We start from the raw sequence: 24,669 nt of genomic DNA, 5'->3' as shown, positions 1-24,669 counted from the left end.
ATGTCAGCTTGTCAGATCTAGGCCCAAACAAGTCGAGAAACAGGTCACGTGATGTAAATGACCGACTGAGGGCTCGTCGACACGGTTTGTCGCAACGGTCACCGCCGAAGCATCCTGAGCGCGGTATCTTGGAAGGAATGCTCTCTGATACGCTTCCGGCACGTTACAAGCTTCCCGACCATTCGATGTCTCTTGCGGAGAGATTGTAAGGATGACAGCCGCGACGGCCTGATGGGCCGCTGAGACACGGGCGCGGTTCGGATGTGGTGTCAAGAAGCGACGTGGGCCTTGTGCGCACCCGAAGTTATGAAACTCACACACTACACCCGTAGGCCGTATGTGCTATAACGAGATTGCGCAGAAGGAGTGCATACTCCCGTGGGAAGAGCAACGCTCACCGCGCGCTGAAAAACCACTGAGCACAAGCCTCTCCTTCTCCTGTCAGCTAGGCCGCCTTCCCTGCGCCGTGGCTTGGTGTCAGGGTGGCTAATTCAGTGGAACCTGCAAGAGACGTCGTTGGTGGTGGGGAGATGTGATGGCCTTCGTGAAGCAGTCAGCGCGAACGGTCGCCTGGGTGACGACGAGTACGACAACATTTGGTGTGGGCGCCAGAAAAATTGAGCCTGATCAATGGGAGCAGTAAATTGCGCGCGCAGACGTACCCGAACACCGTCACGGTTTGGGGTTGATTCCTCCAGGTGCAGGGGATCACGTACGCAGGTCATATAAAGGAACAGACAAGTGTTAGACGATTCTCCCTCTTTTCGCATCCAGACACAGGCTGAATGCTACCGTGAGTCTGCTCTAAGCAGTGGTGCAAGCACTGCAGTCGGAGCGAGCACTGATAAGCAACTGCAGGCCCGCGGAAGTCTCTCCACCAGGCGGCCCGTAACGGACGATGCGGAACCGGGCTTCGGACATGTCCGCCCTGACAGGGTTATCTGATTGATCTCAACTGATATCCAGCCAACCTCCAATTTTGACCTCGCTCCTCCTCTCCCAACCTCGTCATCCTTTCTTTCGCGCTCACTGCTCGTCTGAACTCGACTCGCACTGCCCAACGCTCCGCCCCCGAAGACCGACGTATCATTCATTATGTCGTGCCCGTCGGTCTGGGATGGAGTCGACTTCTCAGCGTGCTTTCGCGAGAAGTACATCGAGAATTCGCCGCTTGTCCTGACCGCATTCGGCGCGGCTGTCGTTGTCCTCTGCTGTCGCAAGCGCCCATTCCAGAGCTTCTCGACCAATGACCTCGTGTCCCCCAATGGCGACAATATCTCGCGCTTAGAGGCCGATGTCCTTATGGCGACGGTAGCTGAGACGGTCCTTCCTCCTCTAGACAGGGCTGTGGAAGCCTCGGAACCTACGCCCCTACCTCCCAAGGAAGCGGACAAGATCGTGAACGACTTTCGACGCACCACCACTAAGAGCTCGCGCAACTGGGACTTTGTCTACCGTTCAGCGTCTGTCATCGGTGCCGCGGCATGGTGTTTAGCTCAAGGCGCCGCTGTCACCTGGAGCCAGGAGGATGGCCGTGCATTGGTTTTCCCTGTATGTCTTCCTCAATCCCTCAGCCAGCGCTTAGCTGACAATTCAGGTCTTTGTTTTCATCGCCTCCCTCGTCGCTCTTCGCCGGCCTGGCCTTCCCCTCCTCCCCCTTATCACACTCGACCTCATTCCGGCCCTCCTCCTTTTCCGCAGCGATGCCATCCGCGGCGCATCGTATCTCATCCTCGCACCGACATGCGTCCAGCTGCTCTACTGGTGTACGCTTATGTGCATCCCATACTATGATAAGCTGGATCGCATTCTTGATGGCGCCGTGAGCCACGGTGGAATCGACGCACCCCCACTGGCCCGGCACATTGAGGAGCCCACGAGCGCCATGTCTAGGGGAACTTACTGGTTCATCATACCGTTCCTCTGGAAATACTACTGGCGGCCCATCAGGCAGGACGAGATCCCCGCCATCAGGGAAGACGACGGAGCTGCAGCCAGTCTGGGAAGCTTCCGTAAATTCCAGGCGAGGAAGGACACGCAGTACGCCATCAAGTACGAAGGCGGGGTTCGCCGGAAGAATCTCGGTCGTGATCTTGTCGGTTTCTTCTGGCCACAGCTGGTGGCGCAAGTGTGCTGGGCTCTGCTCTTCACGGTATTGCAGTACCTTCCCCCTTTGGGACTCAGGCTGCTCCTGCGGTTCATCACGGAGCGGGAAACTCGCAATCTGCCGGACCATATGGCGTACATCTACATCTTTATGATGGTCCTCGGCCAAAGTGTTGGATTCGCTGTCTACGGGCAGGCCCTTATGATCGGTCGTCGAATTTGCGTTCGAATGCGTGCGCTGATTGTCGGCGAGGTCTTCACCAAGGCTCTTCGGCGGGAAGACAGATCCGGGACAGTGAAGAAAGCCCAGACAACCAAGGCTGCAGGAGAGAGCACGGAGGATGAAGCCACGGAGCAGTCTTCGACGGACGGAAGAATCGCTAACCTGGTATCGGTCGACGCCTTTCTAATCTCTGAAGTCTGCGCCTACAGCTTCTACCTGGTGTCAACCCCCTTCGCGATTATCCTCAATGTGGCCCTGCTGTACCACACGCTTGGCCAGTCCGCCATCGCCGGCATTGCGATGCTGATCCTGCTTATACCTGCTCAGACGATCATGGCCAAACTCATGACAGTGTACCAGCACAAGCTTCTCGCAGCCACGGACAAGCGTCTCGAAGATGCCACAGAAGTCATCAACTTCATCAAGCTTTTGAAGTTCAACTCGTGGCAGGACAAATTCTACGAGCGCATGAAGATTAGCCGTCGCAGCGAGCTCTTTGCGCTCAGCAAGTTGTTCGCACTTACCGTCGCTGGACAGGTCCTCGCATGGGGTACTCCCGTTCTCGTCACTGGTGCGGCTTTCGGTTGGCAAGTGCTGGTGGTCAAGGAACCGCTCACTGCGGAGATTGCTTGGGCGTCACTCATTCTCCTCAACATGCTCCGTGATCCCGTCGCCATCTTGCAGGACACCATCACCCAGTTTGTTCGCGCATACACGTCCTGCAACCGTGTGCAAGATTTCCCCCCCCCCCCCTCGACGAGCCGGAAACTTTGAAATATAAGCAGCTTTCGAAGCCGGGACCCTCGGACCCGACCATTGGTTTCCGCGACGCAATCTTTGCCTACCCAACCATGGAGGAGGAATTCAGTACGACTGAGGACGGGGAGGTCAGCGATGTGCAGCCTTTCCGCCTCGGACAGCTTGACCTCAACTTCCCCACTGGCCAGCTCTCTCTCATTACCGGACCTGTCGGGTCTGGCAAGTCTACCCTGATCCTGTCTCTCCTGGGCGAGACTGTACTCCTTCAAGGCAAAGTCTTCATGCCTGACGACCACGCAAATCGCGACATCTGTCCGATAGACCCACAGACAGGTCTCGCCGACACTGTCGCCTACTGCGCTCAAACGCCCTGGCTCGTCGGCGCCTCTATCAGGGACAACATCACCTTTGGAGCGCCTTGGAATCGTTCTCGGTATGATAGAGTTGTCGACTGCTGCGCACTTCGCCGTGATTTCGAAATCTTCGAACTTGGAGACCTCACGGAGGTGGGCGAAAAAGGCACGACTTGTTCGGGTGGCCAGAAAGCACGTATCGCGCTCGCTCGCGCACTGTATTCTTCTTCCAAGACGATTATTCTCGACGACGTTCTCTCTGCCGTTGACGCTCAAACGGCTCGCCACATATACAAGAATGTTCTGCAGGGATCCCTTATGAAGGGTCGAACTTGCATTCTCGTCACCCACGCCGTTTCGTTGTGTCTTCCCGCAGCCGCTTTCGTCGTCATGCTTGATGATGGTCAAGTCGCTGCTAGCGGCACACCTTCCGAGCTCGCGGCCTCCGGCACACTCTCCGCTGAAGATCTGGAAGACTCCATTGCCGATGATGATGTGGAGACCGCCGTCCAAGCGGGCACAAGTGCGTTCAGTAGGCTTACAGCGACCATTGAAGACGACCTCGACGGAGCAAATCACGATGCTCTCGTTGCCAAGAAGGCCGCAGATGCTGATAAAGCCGCGGAGCTCGAGAATAAAAAATTGGTGCAGGCCGAGACCTCAAGTCAAGGAGCCACGAGTCTGCGGACCTACCTCTTGTACTTTAAGTCAATGGGAGGTCTTCCTTTCTGGCTACTGGCGCTGACCGCTTTGATCGGAACACAGGTCTTGCAGGTTCTTACCAACGCCTGGGTTCGTGACTGGACAAACGCAAATGATCCTTCGCAACGCATCCAGTCGCTGAAGACGTGGGCGAAATCGTTCTCAGGTTCAGCTGGCGGTCACTCGACGACGTACTTCATGGTCGGCTACCTTCTCATCTCAGCGCTTTACCTCGTTGGCGTTGCCGCGCGTGTCGCTATCACTTGCTGGGGGTCTCTTCGCGCCTCAAGCAGGCTGTATCGTGGCATGCTGAAGCGTCTTCTGAGGGCCACGCTCCGTTTCTTCGACTCGACGCCTAGCGGAAGGATCATCAACAGACTGAGCAGAGATATGGTGTCAATTGACCAGCAGTCGGCAGAGATCATGACAAACTTCATCAACTGCGTCTTGTCTTGTGCCGCCGTCCTGGCTGTGGTGACGTACTCGACGCCCTCGTTCGTATTCTCCCTGGTGGTCATCCTCGTCCTCTATTACATGGTTGGTTCGCTGTACGTCACCACAAACCGTGAGATCAAGCGGTTCGACTCAGTGACTCGATCTCCTATCTTCCAGTCCTTCTCGGAAGCTTTGACAGGCTCTTCGACGATCAGAGCCTACAGCGACAGCGCCAGATTTATTCGCAAGCTGCTCTCGGAGAATGACACCAACACACGCTGCTTCTGGTATCTTTGGCAGACGAACCGTGTGCTCAATAACCTCAGCAACTTTGTTGGTTCGTTGATCACCGTCTCTGCCTGCGTGCTTGCCCTTCACTCTCCATCGATGAGCGCTGGAGATGCTGGTTTCTCCATTTCGTACGCCTGTAAGTCTCAGACGCCTTTATCGGATGCTCACGGACAAAGTGTCGTTCACTGATTATGTTCTGTGGGTCGTCAGGATGTATGCGGCTGCGGAAATGTCAATGAACAGCGTGGAGCGCGTAGCTGAATGTGAGTGCATCCCTTTTTATCTTCAAAAGCACTGCGGTCGCTCACTGTGTCTCACAGACCTCGACCTCGAAGTTGAGGAAGAGGACACCAAGCGGGGCGTCGAGCCTCCTGCGTACTGGCCCACCAAAGACGGGTCCGTTGTTGTCTCAAACCTCACTTGCAAGTACGCGCCTCAACTCGACCCGGTACTCAAAGACGTCTCTTTTACTATTGGCCCGAAGGAGAAGATTGGAATCTGCGGACGCACTGGTTCAGGAAAGAGCAGTGAGTTTAGCCGCTGTAGGGTGCACCGAGGACAAAGAGGGATGAACTTGCGACGCTTTCTGGTCGTCACGGAAGTGTATACTACCGTAATGGCACTTTAACTTTGCCACGTCGAGTCGAAAGGACGGCGTGGAAATGTGCAGCCCGGGCAGGGACCATTGCAGGGATGACGTTCATGTGACATCAGTACCCTCGTGTCGCGCCTCCGGGAGGTCTTTCGCAAGGGGTTAAACGTCCTTGGCGTCGGCATTTGTGGCAGCGGAAGGATGGGCTGGCGACGCTCGTCACGATTTTTTTACGATTTTGATCTACCGCTGACATGTTCGCAGCGCTAGCTCTCTCATTCTTCCGGTTCTTGTACCAAGAGGGCGGCAGTATCACGATTGATGGCCAAAACATCAGCGACCTGTCCCTGGCAACGTTGCGCTCGCGTCTTACGATCTTGCCGCAGGAGGCACAACTTTACTCTGGCTCGCTGAGGGATAACCTCGATCCGTTCAGGCAGCATGAAGACGTCGAGATTTGGGAGGCCCTGCGCCAATGCGGGCTTGCAGGCCGCACGAGTGCGAATACAAGTCGGGCCGCCTCTCGATCGCAGAGCCGTGTGGCATCCGTCGTCAATATGGATCAGCTCAGGATGAGTGGGGTCGATGAGCCCGAGCCTGAGGAGCGAGTGGCCATCAGGAGTCTCGATGACCAGGTTGCTGCAGGAGGGAAGAACTTCAGTGAGTGGCTCCGGCTGGCGGCCGCGAAGCGCAGCGGCAGAATGACCTCCGGCCGGCGTTCCTCGCAAACATCGCCAATGAGGCGAAAATCCGTCTTGCAGGTACGCCGCGCTTCGGGGATTCCCCCGCGGTTATTCTTTGCCGATCGCAATGCCGTTATAGAATCTGCTTTGAGTGTAGCTGACACAACCCTCCGTGTTCCCTACCGAAACAATTCGTTTATGCAGGTCAAGGACAGAGGCAACTCCTGGCGCTCGCTCGTGGCCTGCTCAAGCTGCGAACGTCGTCGTTCCTAATCATGGACGAGAGCACAGCTAACCTCGATCACGCAACCGACGCAACAATTCAGAACGTACTCCGCACTTCGCTTGAGGATACGCAGATGTTAGTGATTGCACATCGCCTGATGACGGTCTGTGGTCTGGACAAGTGAGTCAATAATCGAATTTGGTTTCGGGTCGTATGATGGCGCGTGGACCGCCGTACCCAAGCCTTCGGCAGAACATGCGGCTGACCCTAAACCCAGGATCCTCGTCCTAGATCACGGCAGAGTCGTTGAGTTTGGGACGCCTTGGGACCTGTTGCAGGACGAGAGTGGTATTTTCCGAGACCTCTGCCGTCAGAGCGGTGAAGAGGCCCAACTCTTCGAGGTGAGTTTATCGGAGGCGAAGAGTAGAATTGGTAGGGTCTGGAGGGCTCCAAGTGCTTGCTCACATACGCGTTCTTGCGCCGACGAGTGCCCCACTCCAACTCCCCCACCCACGCATGCGAGGGATAGCACCAGCGAACATCCAGGTGTTGTCCTCATGGGTTTGCTGCATCATGCCCGGATCCTTCCGGCCCCCAGCTACACCATGGATGTTGGATGGCAATACCCATGTCTTTGGTGACATGGTGGAGCTCATTCTGAGCGCATCCTGCGGGTGAAGTGGTGCAGGGTGTCTGAAGAGCGGCTCAGTTGCACCGGACGGTGCATTGGGGCCGCAGCGGGTACTCAAGTCCTTGTTGTCCTTGTTTTCATCTTCGATTGTTTCACTTTCTGACACTCCTTTTGCAGCTCGCGAAGTCTGTTCACGAACGGAAACTCGGGAAAGCCTCTGCGTAGATGTCTGGCGCGATTCATAGATACCTTTGGGGTCATAATCATGTCACCACGGAGGAATAGACTAATACCCCTTGATTTCTACATATCACTCCCATTCAACAATGCATTTGCTTTCCAACCTTGACCAGGACCTGGCGTGGACCGAACCTTATTTGAACGGTCGCGGGCACGGCTGCGTGCGCCGCCATACGCTTGTCCCTCACTCGCGGTGCCGATCGGCATCGCCGCTTAAGATCGCTCTAGCACCGTGTTGTCGCGTTGTCGGGAGGATGAGGTGGATCGTAGCCAGAGCCAGAGTCTGTTCCGCGGCTGCTTGGTGAGGTTCACGAGGAATGCCCATTGCATGTGGCGCGTAGGTTCAGAGTGCAACGCCAGTCTCATGCTTATGGTTGTTTGCCTGTCATCCCAGTGCATCCAGACAATATCCGGCATCCATTGTGCGGTCATCCGTGGCACGATCCTGGCGCGATACGCAGCCTCATGGAATCGTAATACACCGGGCTTGTGGGTTCTGAAGCGAGGCTCCAGATGATGTGATAAGAGCGGTCGTATGCACGCCGAGGCAAGGTTGCTGAAAGCTCGCCCTCGGGCCGCCAGCCGTCTGCACACAACCCGCAAGCGCCGTAGAGCACGATATCCTGTACGTAAGGTGGACTGTCGTGGATCCTCTCGGATGCAAGCTGAGCCATCGACGACGTGCCGGCCCATCAGTTGGACCACTCGACGCTGGATACAAGGTTGGGAGATGGAATTCCAGGCCGAGCATCACCTCAGTCACCGCCTGCATGGGCCGGGCCCCTGCCCGGCATAAGGTCGCCAACGCCCGGAGGTCAGTGTTTACCTGGCGCTGGGACAGGTACAATGGCCGCGAGATCCCTCTTACGTTGCCGTGTCTGAGGGAGAAGGAACAGGAGGGCATTCGTAGGGTGGAAGGCATACATACGCTCGAAGTACGACTTCCATGGCTTCCACCGTGGCAGGGCACTATGCCACGGCACAGCCGCCTTCGGCATCGACGGCACGGTGCGTGGGCTTGCGACGTGCACCGCGAAGTCCTCCTCATGTCGACCTCTTCTACTGTTTCTCGCATCCTTGCATGGAGCGGGCGGGACGAGCGTTGTGCTGCGGTGCGGAACTGATTATGGAGCAATGGGCTTTGGCTGGTCTTCAATGGTTTCTGCTTTGGCGAGCTGCTCTATGGCAGGGCCACGGGAGGAGACTGAGCGAGCAGGACTACAGGGCCGTACCTCACCCTGGGGGAAAGGGGGGGGGAGCAGATGTGCCCTCGGAGAATGGGCCAAGATAAGATTCGTGCTTGACTTGCTTCCATGCTTCCGCTTACTCGCCTCCTGCCTACTGACTCGTGTCGAAGAAGTACCGCGTGAGCACTCTTTCCTACCCTAGTGTACACAAGATCATGGGAGTCCGCATGAGGGGCTGTGCTCCTCTTTGATCGCAGGAGAGATCTGCGGCTGCGAGTGTTGGTACTCTCCGATTTACGGCTGTGAGACTCGGTGACTTGTCACAACTCCTCTCCCAGCTTCCCTCAGTTCTCAGCGCGTGCTTCCAGGTGCTGCACCTGCTACTGTTGCTAGGTTCTGCAGCCTCGTTTGACTTTTGGCCAGATTGAGGCTAGAGAGGGCGGGGAGGGGTCCTTGACCTGCGCTCGGGAACAAAGCTCGCCGAGGCCGGCCCCAGAGAATCGAGGCCCGAGGAACCGATCGCCGGTGTCAGCAGCTCGGTAGGACGCGTACGAGGCTGCTGCTGTCATCAGCGAGAGTCGGACTGGGTCTGGAATATGTATGTCCCTCATGCTCGCTCGCCGGCTGAGCGGGGAATCAGGAAGGCCTGCCGTAGTATAGCCCTAGGTTTGCCGAGCTCGCCCGTCTTCTCATTCTAGCTACAGTAGCAGTGACATCAGCAGCTGTCGCTCCACACTTTAGAGGATGCAGTGCAAACATCCATTATGAATTCGATGCGAATTGCCAGATGCCACAGTTACCCGCCACGCTTGCGAGCGGCGATGGAGCGGCGCCGAAGCAAGAGATACGGCTGAACAGAAACTGCGTTAGGGACGTCAATGCGAAGATCACGAATTGACTTACGTTGGAGCACGGCATCCTGCACGACCACAGGATCTCACATGATCGCGCCGGTTCGGGAGCCCAGGTACCGAGCATCACTACTTAGTTCCCCAGGTCCAGTGATCGACGGTGGCTAGTCACTACGCCGCGCACTGGAGCAGGTTGGAACCCGCTGGAGCCCGCTTCATCTGCCCGCCCGTCCCTCCCTCTAAGCCCACCACGAAATTCAACTGAGGCCCGACCGATATCCGTGCTGCGGTGTCAGTTCATCCCACATCCGTTGAACCCGCTGATCCAAACTACAGCACCGCGACCCACATAAGCTGGTGCGAGCGAGACAGATGATGTCGTGGGTAAGACACGTCACGGTTGAATCTTAGTAGAGCCGAGGGCTGCGCGGCACGTTACTGTGGTGTGCGCCGCCGGTCGGTGGTCTCGTGCCAATCGATCAGTGGGTGCGCGGCGCGGCAGACCGGCGCCGTCAAGGCGGCCATCGCGGACCGAGGGCGGCACAGTCGGCATACCTCCGACTTGCATCCGGCTCATCAGACATACCCTGAGCCACCCTATTTCCTTCGATCTGTACTGCGGCGCGGTGTCGTATGCGGCTGAACTTGGGAGTGTGTTTCGGCAGGATGGCCGGCGCTGCTGTCCTGCTACCCGTGTACAAGTGCGATAGGAGCTCCAGGTGCCGAACATCACGGGACCCGAACAAGGAGGAAAGTGGAGCAAAACGGACGAATGATTCGGCAGAGCGAACAGAGTTTGTGGCCGGGTAAGACATATTGACTGGAGGTGGGAGGGTGAAACGAGTGGCACATCGTATGGGACCCACGGCTGCTGCGCCGGCCCTCTCGGAGCCTTGCATAAAAGCTTGGGTCAGGCATAACGTGAGAGCCGGCAGTCTTCGTCTGTGCGGGGTTACGCAATGATGATCTCAGCAACAGCCCTGGGCGCGATGGCGATCGCGAAATACCAGCGGGTTCGAGTTGGACCAGTCACGCACCACTGTGGAAGAGTGGGACGAAGCTCTTGACCCCAGCAGATGCGGCGGAGTATTGGCAGTCACCACCCTAGGCCCTTCGAGACTGCCATCACTTTCGATGGAGCGCCGGTGAACAGCATGGAAGCGCCTAAAGACTTTCGCATTGACTGGCATGCAATGCCGAAGATGTGCCGCGCATGCCGCGCCTGCCGCGCATTTCATTTGTTTTACACAGGTATCTCAGGGTGGCCACACAAATGCCTGATATTCGGTGGAGCGCTCATGCCAAACTCTGACAATTGGTCACGAGGCTGATAGCCTCATACAAGTCTAGACGCGGCATGACATACGAATCTCCCAGTTCTGCATTATCTCTGGGGCGACTGCGCCTTCTGGCGGATACACGGCGCTTTAGATGGTAATTGGGCAAAGTCACGATACCTCCCAGCAGGCGCGGAATGGGCAGCGCACGGAGTGCGGTTTGGGTCGGTGACCGGCAGCCAATATACAGATGTCTGTGTTGCTTGCATGTCTGCGCTAGTTCTGGTTGCTGGGACAATTCAGATGGACGATCACATGATGTGCCGCATCGTAGTGCAATAGAGCGGGCAGCCGCGCGCGGTGCGGCGGGTGGGCATTCATTGTCCATTACCGCGCCATTGGCCGCCCTATCCAGCTCATCATCAGTGAGCACACAGTGACGGGCTCTGGGGGCATGGTCCGTCCAGGTCCCCCCGTGAGTTGTCCCGAAAGGGTGATGGCAGGTTTGGTTCTGAGCTTTGAAGGCAATGCGCCGACTCGAAAACAAAAAATGAGCTTCGTGGAACGGCGCTAGCCGTTTCAAGACAATCCTTTCGCTACGGTGCTCAAGAAGAATAATGAACTCCTACATTCGGTAAATTCCGGCCCTGTCCGACTCCGATACACCCTATCTGTGAGCAGCGGTCTATAGAAGGCGTTTTGCCTTGTGGGTCGAAATTGCGCTCTCCGGTTCCGCTGCTGGATAGCATTGGATGGTTTCGGACTGCTGGCAAAAGCTATGGGACCGCAAAGGCTGATAATGGTTTCGCCACATTGCTTACGACATCATACTCTTCGGATGCTGATATGCGATTCTCAGATCATCTGACATGCATCCTGGGGCACCTGTAGCGAAGCGGGTCGCATAGGGAAATGGACACGGGGGTGTACGGCACGTAAATTCAGAGTGGTAGAGGTGGGAGTGATGGCGGTCAGCATTGTCACACACGGGTTGAGGACCTGTAGGTCAGAGATGTAACGCTCTGGAGTTTAACGTGGTGCGCCTCTGCTAGAGGAAGGAATGGGCCGAGAATTAGGCTTTGAATGACACAAACTGAGTTTCGCGCTGTAATGAGCCGCCCAGCCCGAGCAGCAGTGGGATATGCAGAGGCTGTCTGCGGCACACAGAAAGAGCTACCCGATCGGCCTCCAGATTTGCGACACAGCCCCTCGACAGCATGGGCGAAGCGCAGATGAGTTACCTATCAGGGTTATTGACAGGCATGGCAGACTTGTGAACTAACCCATCATCGAAGCGGCTTGGATAACGAGGGGAGAGTTTGAGCGTGTTTGGCGTCTCAGATGGTCTGTTCCATGTTTGAGGTACTCCTGAAGCATGCCCAAAACGAAAGGAGACGAGAATAAACCGGATGAAGCACAAGGAGAGCAGGAGGTTGTGTTTGATCCTCCCATTTGGCACTCATTACCTGCCAGGAGCTTCCGTGTCGGGTAGCAGCTGCTAGGCGAGCAAACCGCCGCATGCCAAACGTACATGCTCTTCTCCCAGTCGGTGTCCCTAATATGGACCCTTGGACCGCTCACATCACCATGTAGGGCAAACAGAAGGTTTCGTAAGCAAATTCAAACCCATGGCCATATCGTTATAATGCGATGGCCAGCACCGGCCTCTTGCGCTTGGGCAATGCGTGATGTCAGGTTACTGAAGCTACCACTTCGTGCTCTAGTGGGTTGGTATAGGGAAGATTGTTGTCCCAGAACGTCTTAGAGAGCATTCCATGGACTGCCTCGCAATGAGACAGTGACGACTGTGGTGAGAAGGCTGGCATGTCAGGTTCCCATGCCAGCGGAGGCGTAAGCTGGGCCACGCCTCCGCTCCACTCGGAGTCACAAGAGAGAAAAGAAGTCATGTCTGTAGAGCGGTTGCTTGGTCTTCGTTGCGGACGCGTATGATGGTCGAGCGGGTAACGCTGGGAGGAGCTCTATGCCGTCCGACCGAGGTAACGGTGGGAAGGTCTGAATACTGTACGGCGGCATGCTTTCGCATGCGATCGCCCCGCTGTTCATGCCGCAACAGCACGATCCCAATTGTATCATGCTGTCATGCACATCAGGCCCAGGTGCCTCAAGACCCAAGGCCAGGTCCGAGAGCCTGTTGGTCGCATGTGGTGTCCCGCGCGTGCTCTGCTCCTCCGCCACCGTGCATGGGGACAGAGAAAGGCCGGCCCATCCGGTGCCGGGCTTGCCGAACGGGGAGCCGGTGGGCCGTGCTCAAGTGTTTCCGCTTCGGGTCCTGGGCCTTTCATGCGGAACGATAAGGCAGCTGATCACTTCAGGCAATTCTTCAAAAGACAAGTAGCGATGACCAGCACTGCGCACGAGCTTAGACCACTCACTGCTTCAATAAAGCATGTAAGTGGAGCGACAATCAGAGGCGGGACCTCAGTAACGCATCCATCCGATGCACCGTGCACGGGTTGTGCTATAATGAAGCAAGCCCTCGCTTTTCGGCGTTCACTAAAGACGAGAATGGCGTAAGGCTCAGCACATGCCACGGATGACGTAGGCGAGAGGAGGGTGTGCGAACTTGAGGCAAGCTCCAAGACGTGAGAACAAGGTTTGACGCCGCTGTGGTTCACATCGGTTCACCGAGAAGACGGCGGTCCTTTGGAATGAGCCTCGCATGCTGAGCGCCCGTTCTGATGGAACAGCATCTTTATGATATTGAGATCCTGCAATCCCCTGCAATTTTGATCCCCATCCGGGCCCCATGAAAATGATCAAACCTGCAGAGGGAGGGATGTGCCTGGCTTTCACCATACTTTTGGGTGGGCTCAGGTCACGGGACCTGATGAGAGCGAGGGGCCTTGAACGTAAGATCGAGGAGAGAGGGCAGACGTCGATCTGTAAGGTACAGGCCGTGTTGTAAGAATGATCTGCAGCGTTGTGTTCACAACCCCGTGCCTTCTGGCCCTCCACCTTGTTCCTTTTCACTCAAACCGAAACTAGGGAACCTGCGGCGCCGTAAGCGCCCAAACGCCACCAGACATCATTGGAGGATCGGATAACCCACACGAGAGTTCTTCTAGGTTTCCTAACCCTTGATGATCGACATGCAAGATATATGCCTCTAATTTTCGAGTGCACGGCGTCTGCGATCCGTAACGAGGAGACTGTACGGCAGCCGACAGAGGCACACTGACGATCGCGGCGGCGCCTGAATATCGGCTCATTTTCGACCAATCACGCCCTATTGTCTTCAGTAGAAGCCTGGAACGCAGTTGCAACATCCTGCGCGCAAAAATTGTACTGCTGAATGGGTTCTCGTCGATCACTTTTGCTTCACACTTCATGCCTTCCCTCGTGACCGCTGGTCTCGTGCATGGGCTACAGTTACCGCGTGCCCCTATTGGTAATCAAGCCGACCGGCAAACGCCGCTCTTGCCTCGGTTACTGGTTCGGTGGGTTCCGAAGATCAACCTGGAAGATGGAGCGTGTAGTTGCGCGGAAGGAGGCCTACATTATTGAGGTTTGGGGTCTGGGCGATCCACATCAATTCAGTGCGACGACGATCATCAAACAATACATTCATTAGTGATCTGCATCTGTTTCTACCCGTTCCTTGCTTTATTCCTTGCGCCCCGCGCCTGCCAAATTTGGCCATCTAGAATTTTTTCAGCTACGTTTCCCACCTACTACATACCGAGCGGATATCCCAAGACTCCGGTGGGACCGAGACTCATTTTGAGGAGATTATGGCTAGATCCGCGCGCGTAACACAATCCTCGTCCCGATTGGACAGCGTACCAGAGCAGGGGCGATTGCACGTGCAGAGCGTAAATGTTTAGCCCAAACCACGGAATCCGAGACAAGGCGATCAGGCTGGCGCGCCCGTGCGGCCCTCGCCCTCAACCGGCCCGGATCGGCAGATCTTCGCGACGATCACTCCCAGTGTTTTCCATCGGAAGAACTTCCAGTCCGGGGCCGGCGCCGAGGCTCCTGTCCGCAGACGTCACCCCTCTGTCTCCGTTGGCATCTCGCTGGCGCCTCGCCCCCTCCTTAGTACCGCTATCACACCCAGTACATTCACTCCTTCGTGACGTCGCGATTGGCGCGCGGCTACCCGTGCCTGCTGTGCTGCGGCCGGGCTGTCCCAGATACCCCAAACTCTTGGCACGGCCGCGGTTTGTCGGCGATCTGCTCGGTGCTAAACGCTACCCTGCAGGCCATTTTCCGCGGCATCCTCAGACACCCGATATATCTGGACCGGTAGGTCGCTCGAAACACTCGGCGATTGTAGAGCTACCGCGGCTATCCGTATCAGACACCCTCAGAAAAGTTGAACCTATGCTCATCAACGCAGCCGCTTGACGACGAGCTCGGGGCCGGGTGAGACTGTCTCAATATTCTGGCAGAACTGCCTCCGAGATGACCGACTTGGGCCCTGTGCACAGACCCGACTTACATGCACTAATCTTCCCGATTGAGACGAATCCGGCCACCGATGTTGGTCTGGCTACCGCCGAGGAATTTGGAGCACGCCGGAGACAGGAGCGGCCAAGGCCGAGCATCGTCGCAACCTCTCCCTGGCCTAGCCTGCTTCGCCTCTGGCACAGCGACGTGGCAGTTGAGACTGGGGTCGGCCGTGCTGGAGCCGTACGTGGGTAGCTTGACCAGAGCCTCAATCTCCTTTGTCTGGTCCCACCTCTGGAATGAGCTATAGGTAGACGTAGGCAGCGATGCCGAGCTCGAGGCCATGGCCGATGCTGATCTCGGGGTTCGTGACCAGTCACCGGAGCACCGAAGTTGGAATGACCCCGAGGTGTTAGTGCGATTGAATTGGAGAGCTGCTTGCCGCCCTGACCTACCTTCATCCCTTCTCTATTAGTCGACCCCTGTACGTGTGCACTGCCAGGTCATCAGATGATCTCCAGCGCAACAGCGCAGGCATACCAAACAAACCAAACCGCAAGTAACAGCGAAGTCGCAGGAAGCTGTATTCATTGCCGCATACCGCAAGCGAACTGTGCTGGGCGCCGCAGGCGAAGCACAACGCTCACCAGTGGAAACGCAATCGCCATTACTCATAGACCTTGCGAGGTGCCTCTGTTCCTCCCAGGCTCCTGTCACGGCGGAACCTCTGGTCCCATGCCTGGCCTGCGAAATTAACAGATTTAGCCGCTGCACCTGGTTCGCAGCGACCAGCCTCCGCTTCCTGCAGCCCTCCTGCCAAGCCATGCATCATGTGCACACATTCTGAGCTGTTTCCACGTCGAGCCCGGCCTTGTGCTCCAGGGTTTCCCATAGTCTCGCATCTCTCGCATGCGAAGTAGTGTGAAGAGAACTTCGTCACAAAGCTGCAGGAGAAGGGGGGAGGTGTGAGTGACACCGGAGTCACTTTCACCCCGCTCGGCCTCTGCGGCGAATAAAGCGCCGTAGAGCGACGGACTACTCCTGGAGAGCAGGTTTATGCACACACCTCCTCGGAACATACACACACTTTCAGGGTCCAAACCAATGTCAGGTACCGCCCCACTATTGTCAGGGTCTAAAAAACGTGCGTTTAGCGTGGCAAATACCTCCGTGTTCCTCCTCCGGACGCGTTCTAACGAGATGCACTTGTTACCCTCTCCATCGCTCTCACTTGCCTAGCGACCGTTCTACCTGAACTAACCCGAATTCACGCCCAAACGCGTCAGAATCGACATCTACAATCTTCAAGCTATTCGTGCATATCCTTAAAATGTCCGGAAACCTCGTATATCCCCCTCCTGGGTTCGAGCATCTCGGGCCCACCCCGCGCAACACCGATGAACATGAGATCGTCTGTCTCTTCGATCCTGAAGCCGATTTCGAAGCGTCTATGGTCTCTGTTGAGGAGGAGATAGCTCAAGACATCGCCAGGGCCCAGCAGCGCTCTGCAGAACCGCCTCTGTTACCTCTCGAGACCAGCCCCACCATACGCACTGCAGAACCTGATGGTGCGCCCCCCACTGCTGATGCCGAGCCCTCGACGGCGACCGGCGTTTCTCAACAGCCAGCACAGATACAGCGCTCGGAGTTTGTTCCCAACATAGATATGCTGCACGCGCAGCATACCCGCCGCCTCGAGCACCTCCCAATGCCTTATTTCTCCGCATCCACCCTCGCCGAGGTGGAGGAGCAGATGTTCGACTGGGCTTTGGAGGAGGGCTTCATGTTGAAACGTCGAACCAGTCAACGCCGCTCTGCCAGCGAGGGCAGACTCGAGAGGCACTACCTCATCTATCAGTGCATCCGCGGAAGCCAATACCGCGACGCTGTCGATCCTGAGACTCGCCAACGCGAGGCCCGCACTGGCCTGACGGGCTGTCCATACGCCGTCAAGGTGCACCTCGTGTATTTCGAGGACAGCACACGCTACAGGGTCGTAGGTCATACGCTGGACCCCGAGAGCCACAAGCATAACCATCCTATACTTGAACCTGGCGATTCTTACCTCATGAGACCAGTCTCCGAGGAGGTAGCCAGGTCGATAAAGGCCCTCTCGAGGGCTGACATGGCCCCTGCTCATATCATGAGGCACCTGAGGCTTCAGTTTCCCTCCGAGACTCACGATATACTGCTCCAGGACATCCGTCGCTATCGGAGGAGAGCCAGGGCCGAGCAGCTATGTGGTGCCGGCTCCGCTGAGTATCTCCGACGGGTCTTGGAAGAGCGTGCCGAGCAGGACGGTATCCTATACAGGCTGGACCAGTGCAGCGACGACGATACGCTCTTCGGGGCCATCTGGTTGGACCGCCCGGCCCGCGCGCTGGTCCATAGGTTTCCAACGGTCTTGGCGGTCGATGTGACGTACAACGGCGATCGTCACGCTCACAAGATCCTCCACGTGTCCGGCGTCACCTGTAATAATAGATCCTTCACTGTCGCGCTCGCTGCCATGCCTGACGAGAACGAGGAGACTGTAACTCACTATCTCCGGCTTCTCCTCGAGCTGGTAGGTGAAATACGTCCAGCAGTGGTGGTGACAGACCGCTCCATGGCCATCCGCAACGCCGTGGCGGCTGTCTGGCCTCCCCCGGCGACCAAGAACATCTATTGTATCTGGCACATCCTCCAAAACCTCAAAACTGGGATTGCCGAGGCCATCTCCGTCTATCGCCGAGCAGCTCCGGCTACCTCCGAAGGGGTCTCGGACCAGCCAGAGGTGGCAGTGGCAGCTGCAGACACCTCTAGCGAGACCGAGGACCCTGCCGAGCTAGACAGGCTGCCGGCAGACGTCTCTGACGGCGAGACAGAGGCCGAGAGCGAGGACGAGGGTGGCGAGAACGGCTCTGAGCGCCCTCCGAACCTCCGCTCTCTATGGATCTCCGTTGACGGCGAGGTAATGACTAAGAGCGACTGGACCAACCTCTCCAAGGAGGTGCGCAAGTCCTACCTGCAGCTCGTGGTCCAGGCCCAGACAGAGATCGAGCTGGCCAACGGCCTAGAGACCTGGGCCGCTTGGTGGCGTCACCCTGTCTACAGAGGCGTTCTCGACGCCGTCGTTGAGCTCGGTCTCCGGTACGCTGAGTAGGATGGAGAGGGGTTCGTGCACTGCCACATCAACGGCTTCATGCACCTGGACCATAGGACCACGTCTCGACTCGAGGCGCTGCACGCCAGCCTCCGGTCGTACGTTGGCGATCGTTCTCGGCGACGCCGGCTCGGGGTCCACGAGCTTGTCATCTTCAGTCTCGACAAGTTTCACGCTCAATGGGCCGAGTTGCGGACCAAAATGGACTACGAGATCAGCCACAGGCCCTCCGAGAACGCCCATACCCTTTTCCACGCCGTGCGCACCGTTGTTGCGGAGTACGCCATCAACAAGTTGAAGAATCAGGTAGGTATTGCTCGTAACATCGTCAAGAGGGCGCACGGCGAGCGTCGGCACCCTGACGGACGTCCTATCCCCGAGACAAGGCCGTGCACCGGCCAGTTTCGGACTTCTATGGGCCTGCCGTGCGCCCACACGATCGCCGAGGTGATGGACACGGCCAACGGTGGCAGCGGCGTTCTTGAAGCCAGCCACTTCAGCCCTCACTGGTGGTTGTCCTCCACAACCTGGATGCAGTCGATCCTAGAGGCCGTTGACCTTGCCGTTGCGAACGCCAACGGCCTGGACCAGGTCGAGACCATTGATGTGCGCGGCGCTCGCCGCCTGAGGGATCCAGTGACGGCGGTGGCACGCCGAGAGGCCGGAGAGGCTGTCTCTGCAAGCCAGCGCTCGAGGCGGGCCAGCCAGCGCTCTGGTCCTGCAACCAGCAGTGGCCGTCTTCTTACCCAGGCCGAGATCGCCGACGGGGGGCCTGAGGAGCCCGAGACGCCGCTTTGTCGGACTTGTCGGCGTCGCCACCAACCCGAAAACCCTTGTCGAGAGACCCTGGACGCTCGAGCAGCGGTGCAGCGATCTCAAGAGCGCGCAGAGGACCCTGAAGACCTCGATGACGATCCGTACGACTACGACAGCGACTACGACGACGTACACCCTCGGTACCTGGTCCTGGCGCCCCGCGACGCCGACGGCTGTCCATTCTGCTCTAAGAAGCACACTCGGCGTTGGTGTAAACGCCTGTATTCCTGGCGCAAGTGGTACAACGATCGCGAGCGCGGTAGGGCTCCGACACCGGCTGCCGAGTTCGTCTCGGCCTCAGAGGGTGGCAACGGAGACTCTCCGGGCTCCCCGGCGGAGCAGGGCGCCGAGAGTGACGGAGGCGGGTCTCTCGTTTCGGAGCGGATGGACATGGCTTACCGTGAGGTAGAGGGGGCGCAATCGGTGCCGTCTTCGCCGAACCGTGAGCTTGCCGATCCCTTAGACCGCCTCATGCCATCTCCGACGCCGTTTGAGGACGACCTGAACCTTGACAACATCGTTGGGTGGACCCAGGCTCTCCGCCACGAGTGCCTCGGCTCGATTCACCATGAATGGCAAGAGCTGCAGCCGTTGCAGGTCCTCATGACGCCATCCGACCCGCCAGAGACACAGGAGACTGTGATTCCGGAGACCCAGTTAGAGGTGCCGAACGCCGAGGTGGCGCCGGCGACCTCGGACATGGCGGCGACGCCTGAATCAGCGACGGACAGTGAGGGCGCAGTGATCTACGAGGGGCAGAACACTCCGAAACGCCAGCGGTGCTCACCCTAGGTTGCCGTTGCAAGTGATCGAACATCATGAAACTGGTAGAAGTTAGAACTGGGCAAATTTGAGTGGACAGCCCACTCGAACGGCCCCAAAGAGGCATGAATCACGTTTCTCTGCATCGAAAAGGACACGTCATGGCTCTAGAACGCTGCACTTGGTGCGATTCTACTAGGGCTGGTCGTAGTAGATCTCGGAGCTCGAAACGCCACACTCGGAGGTATTTGCCACGCTAAACGCACGTTTTCTAGACCCTGACAATAGTGGGGCGGTACCTGACATTGGCTGGACCCTGAATAGTGTGTGTATGTTTCGAGGAGGTGTGTGCATAAACCTGCTCTCCTTTCTAGACCCTGACAATAGTGGGGCGGTACCTGACATTGGCTGGACCCTGAATAGTGTGTGTATGTTTCGAGGAGGTGTGTGCATAAACCTGCTCTCCTACTCCTGAGCAGCGGGGTCATGCTCCCTATCGCTCAACAGGTGGTAGGCTGTGCAGTGGCGTTAGGTTAAGCGTTTTGAAGCGCTGAAGCTTACGGCGTGCACCGTAACGAGTCTTCTCCTCTGTAGACTTCCCACTCGTTCAGCCGGCGCTAATCGGTTCGTCCAACCCCAAGTCCAACCCCAAGCTTCTGGCTCTGTGGCTCTGTGGCTCTGTCTACACCAAACAATCGTACAACATTACTCCGCGAGGCCGTCCCCTCGGCGTCGCTGACCGGCTTGACAGAGACAGGGGTATGAGGAGAGGGGGCAGCTGAGACGAGCAAGCCTGGGCGGCCCACTACTTGGGAATGTCCAGGCCGGAATCGGGCCCTATCGTCCGTGCTGGTCACAGAACCTGCAGGGACCTGGGGGGGTGCAGGGATAGACCAGACTTGGGCGCATCCATACGTCCCAGGAGGAAAATGCGCAGCGCATTGAGTAAGTGACAAATATGACAGCGTGACAGCTTGACTATCGCTAAATGAGGCAGTGGGGTTTCTGTAGTCATCTAAGTCTAGCCCTGACGTGGGAGCTGGGGAGGCTGGTAGACTGCAAGGAGCGAAGTCTCTTGGATCCCCCTACCGCCTCAGACTGCACAATTCAAGCAATAACTGCCAGACTCAGGCCCCTCGCCTCCCAAGCCTCGATCCTTACAACAACTGGGTAACGATCGGCGGCTGACTTGATGAGAGCAGGGAGAGCGCTCGAGCTCCTGGGGTAGCAAAATAATGAGCTCGGAGACTCGAGGACGCGGACGCCGAACTCTCGGCCACCTCCAACATCATCAAACCTGGCCTTGGTCATGTTGGTGTCACAAGGTTGAACTCCATTGAGACGGCCTAAGCGCAACTGAATATCATGCCTGGGTCCGCAGTGAGTTAACGGTAGATGTGCCAATTCCCTCCGAAGAGCGGGCTCCCTGGTTCTGGCGAGAGGCACTCCCAAATGGACCGCGGCAGCCCATCGGAACTGTGATTCCTCAGGCTCCCAGACATGCAAGGCTTCGCCAGCGAATCTTGCATCCAATGCAAGATGTTCGCGACCCCAACGATGAACAATCGCCGTTGTGGGTGTACTGTAGGTCACCGACACAACGTGGCCCCACCCCGAGCAACGGATCCAGGGCCCAGGGCTCTGAGGACACTTCTCCCGGTGTCGGGTGAGAGCAGCAAGCGACCATCCCGAAGAATATTCGATAATCAACTGAGACAACTCAGCCTACCGTCATGGGCCACGGATCCAAAGTGTCGAAACACGCCATCGCGTAATCCTCTACACTTGACTGAGCTTACTGGTCATCCAACATAGCCGACCCCGTACCCACTCCCTCCAGCTCAAAAGTGTTCCATATCGCGTAACTACCGGGATCCTCGCGGCATCACGCACGAGTTGCTCAACGTCCAACACAATGCGCCTGCTTGCAGCGCTCGATTTGAGTTAGTTAACAGATCCTACGACCGGTCGGTGGTGTGTTTGTGATGAAGGCACACCAGCTCGCCAAACTTATTTCGCTGTTTTAGGCTGGCATTTCATCCACGGCGCACAGGGCTCAGCTCTCAATGTTATGTCTGCGCCACCACGCATTTGGTGCACAAAATGAAGGGGGCGTGCTGACTGACCGTCGAATGAATGCATATTCCGCGAGCTGAATGCTGAATGCGTAGTGAGCATTTCGTGAGTGATTTCGTTTTCAGTAGACCGGGTCGGAGGCTAGAGCGCCAAAGGCTGTCATTAAACCTCAAGGGTCCCATAACGTAATGAACTCGGGCTCTATGGGCGGTTGGTGTCGGCTCGAGAACGGTTTAGAAAGTAAGGTTACCGCCGTACCCTTACGCGCCCTTAGCGCCTTCGAAGCTCTGGGTCGTTGTGCGCCGAGCCATCGCTCATAGCTGCCTAACCTGAATAGTCTGGATGCTGGGACGCACGAGATCCCTGGCCAACCCTTATCCGCTCCGGCTCGATGGATGGGGTGGATGAAGGTTAATCCACTAGGGCCCAAGGAAGTGCAGTGCATCCCAAGCCCATCCTGCTCGTCAGAAAGCCACCGCCGAAGCCGGTTTCGGGCCAGCCTCAACGGTCTCCGCTGTCCAAAACCTATGAGAGACGGATTGTCTTGGAGCAGTTGAACGGTTCAGGCCAAATGAACGGAGCATGCGGAAATCAATTGATCGCAATTGCATGGCAGGCAGAACAGTGGTCAAGCTAATATTTCCCGCTCTCCCATTCTCAACAGTTTCTGTCTTGCACTTTGGCTCCGGCTGCGTTAAATCAATTGGGACACGGTTACCGGAGTGCGATGATCTGACACTGAGAAATGATCAGAGCTCATCTCAAACCCAGGGAGATCGAGAAACAGCGGGTGACAAGCAGAGGTCCGTGGCGACGGCTGACCGCAGCGTCCTGCCACGGTAGTGGGGTGTTGCTCCCTGGGCTGTGCCCATAATATCAGGCAGTCTAAGTTGGATGGATCCCCATAGCTAGCTGGGAAAGAATAGGAACGCATGACAGCCATTCGGCGAGACGTTCAACACCGACCCTCCGTATCCGCACGAGGGCAAGACGTCCTGGATGGAGAGTTGGCTGTACGCGGCAGATCACGAAGCAGAGTATGTCGGGGGTGCTGACTGTGCTTGTGCCGCTATTGGCCGGGCGGCCAAGTGGTGCGGCGCAGTCAGAATTGGAAGCTGCAGGCCGAGGTATGGTGAATGCCTGGGTGACAGCTGCTGATGTGAGCACAATGGAGCGCTGGCTGACGAGAGAGAGCGCGATTTCGGGAATTGATTGTTGATGGATGAGCATGAACCCTTGATCGTGCCTGGCGGACTCGGCAAGCCCTGGCGGCCCGCGACGTACTGGGCTCTCTTCCGTCTGCTCTCTGCCCCCCAGCGTCACGGTAATCTCATTTCACCCGATAGATGTCCCATGTCCCAGGTGGAGTTCGCTCCTCCCGTTCGTTTTCAGGACATCGGGTTGCGCATAATCGCAGACCGTCCTCTGCGTGGCTTTGACGATTGATGTCGGAGCAAATGGCGAACCATCAAATCCGCCCATCCCGCACGAGCCGCACGTTCACTCGGTGGTAGATCTAGCCTGGCAAGGATTCCGCTGTGCTTTCCTGGAATGTCCTACGTGGGAGCAACGAGGCGTCCAACCCGACCAGACCGTGCAACCGCACTAGCCATATCATTCACAGCAAAGCTCGGTTGCTAGCTCGGTGTGCGCTACGCCAGGCGCCATGCAGGGTCGCCTGTAAGATGCACCTGAAGCCTGGTCTTGGTACCAGCAACGGCCGATCATCCGCCGTGAGCAGGTCGGCCTCCGTGGTCCACATCGATGCACAAGCCCATATACAGGATCTTGTGGGTGGCCGAAGTCCGTGGTCGCGCTACGCCACCCTGCTTATCACCTCGCTCGAACGGCGTCTCCTCCGTTGTAGGGCGCATGAGCAGGTGTAGGGAAAGGATGAAGCGCGTGGCCGAATGTCACATACGACTGTTCGGGCGGCTCGTGGGCTATCCCGCCGACTTCCGCCATGGTAGGTTCAGACCTCAAACGCTGTCTGTGATCCTTCTGCATAAAGTCAGTGGTACATCTGGATACAAGGGACAGGTTGCACTACTCGGATTCCGCAGGATAGAACATCGACACTCGGTGCAGTGAATGGTCTGAGCTAATTGAGATTTCTAACATGTGGTCACGCCCGTGTGCAGGACAACGGCCGAACCGTAGGGTGTGAGTTCTCGAAGAGCTGCCGCCAACGTCGCCAGCGGGGGAACGGGCCCTCAGGACGTCCTTAGACTCGGCGATGATATGATGTAAGATTGGATAAATCCGCACGCAGTCGCAAACCGGCTAGCGGTCGGCCGCACGCGTATATCGAAGAAGATACAGTACCGCACCGGGGAGGGTGACTTATAGCCGCAGTTGATCCGTGAACACCTTAACTTAGAACCGATATATCTGTCTGAACATGCAGCTCTTCCGTCTCGACTTCTTCCAGTCGTAAACAAAGAAAGAAGTCGCCATCAGACGGTTCTCACTCGGTCTCGTCTCACGGCATCATAACTCAACCCATCCTGTCCACCAAATCTTATTCCCCAATCACACGAACCCGCCTTCTTCATCCCATACGCACCTCTGCCAGCCCGCCCTCGGCGAACACTACTCGTCCTTTTGCTTAACTTGCAAGCGGTCTTGCGCTCACCCCTCGGCAGACCTCCCCTCGACCGCGGCAACTCAGCCTGGGTCTACAATCTCCGCCCAACAGTGGTCGATACGGCCTTGTCACACGGTAACACATTCGGTGTCGTCTCGAACCAAGGCCTTGCTTCGCTGTGCTGGTGAACTGGAAAAGGTCCCAGGCCCGTAAGCGAACACCGTGGGCCGATATCGTTCGCTCTTGTCCCGTCCCCCGTGCCTGGGAAGCAAGCAGAGTGAGTTCTGGTTCCTCATGTCCTTCCTTGTTCTCCCCTC

General features: G+C 57.2%; 4 protein-coding genes across 4 annotated transcripts; 2 read left to right on the top strand and 2 right to left on the bottom strand.

Annotated features, from left to right (window-relative positions):
* Window positions 1–1,095: 1,095 nt before the first annotated feature.
* Window positions 1,096–7,226, top strand: A1Q1_02325 (ATP-binding cassette (ABC) transporter; the record flags this gene model as incomplete). The annotated part of the gene is made up of 9 exons (XM_014325270.1): window positions 1,096–1,551; window positions 1,598–3,058; window positions 3,115–5,005; window positions 5,046–5,132; window positions 5,190–5,396; window positions 5,726–6,121; window positions 6,349–6,550; window positions 6,648–6,771; window positions 7,179–7,226. 9 exons carry the CDS (start codon window positions 1,096–1,098, stop codon window positions 7,224–7,226), a joined length of 4,872 nt encoding a protein of 1,623 aa, XP_014180745.1.
* A 7,797-nt stretch (window positions 7,227–15,023) lies between these two features.
* Window positions 15,024–15,311, bottom strand: A1Q1_02324 (uncharacterized protein; the record flags this gene model as incomplete). Its single annotated transcript, XM_014325269.1, has 1 exon — window positions 15,024–15,311. One exon carries the CDS (start codon window positions 15,309–15,311, stop codon window positions 15,024–15,026), a length of 288 nt encoding a protein of 95 aa, XP_014180744.1.
* A 985-nt stretch (window positions 15,312–16,296) lies between these two features.
* A1Q1_02323 (uncharacterized protein) lies at window positions 16,297–19,719 on the top strand (the record flags this gene model as incomplete). The annotated part of the gene is made up of 2 exons (XM_014325268.1): window positions 16,297–18,098; window positions 18,168–19,719. The coding sequence occupies 2 exons, from the start codon at window positions 16,297–16,299 to the stop codon at window positions 19,717–19,719; spliced, it is 3,354 nt and encodes a 1,117-aa protein (XP_014180743.1).
* Window positions 19,720–20,306: 587 nt separating this feature from the next.
* A1Q1_02322 (uncharacterized protein) lies at window positions 20,307–21,000 on the bottom strand (the record flags this gene model as incomplete). The annotated part of the gene is made up of 2 exons (XM_014325267.1): window positions 20,307–20,774; window positions 20,851–21,000. The coding sequence occupies 2 exons, from the start codon at window positions 20,998–21,000 to the stop codon at window positions 20,307–20,309; spliced, it is 618 nt and encodes a 205-aa protein (XP_014180742.1).
* Between the last annotated feature and the right edge of the window lie 3,669 nt (window positions 21,001–24,669).

This window comes from Trichosporon asahii (assembly GCF_000293215.1).
Source record: "Trichosporon asahii var. asahii CBS 2479 unplaced genomic scaffold scaffold00050, whole genome shotgun sequence".
NCBI lineage: Eukaryota > Fungi > Basidiomycota > Tremellomycetes > Trichosporonales > Trichosporonaceae > Trichosporon > Trichosporon asahii.
Note: the sequence above shows the minus strand (reverse complement) of the source record. Positions and strands in the feature narration are given on the sequence as shown.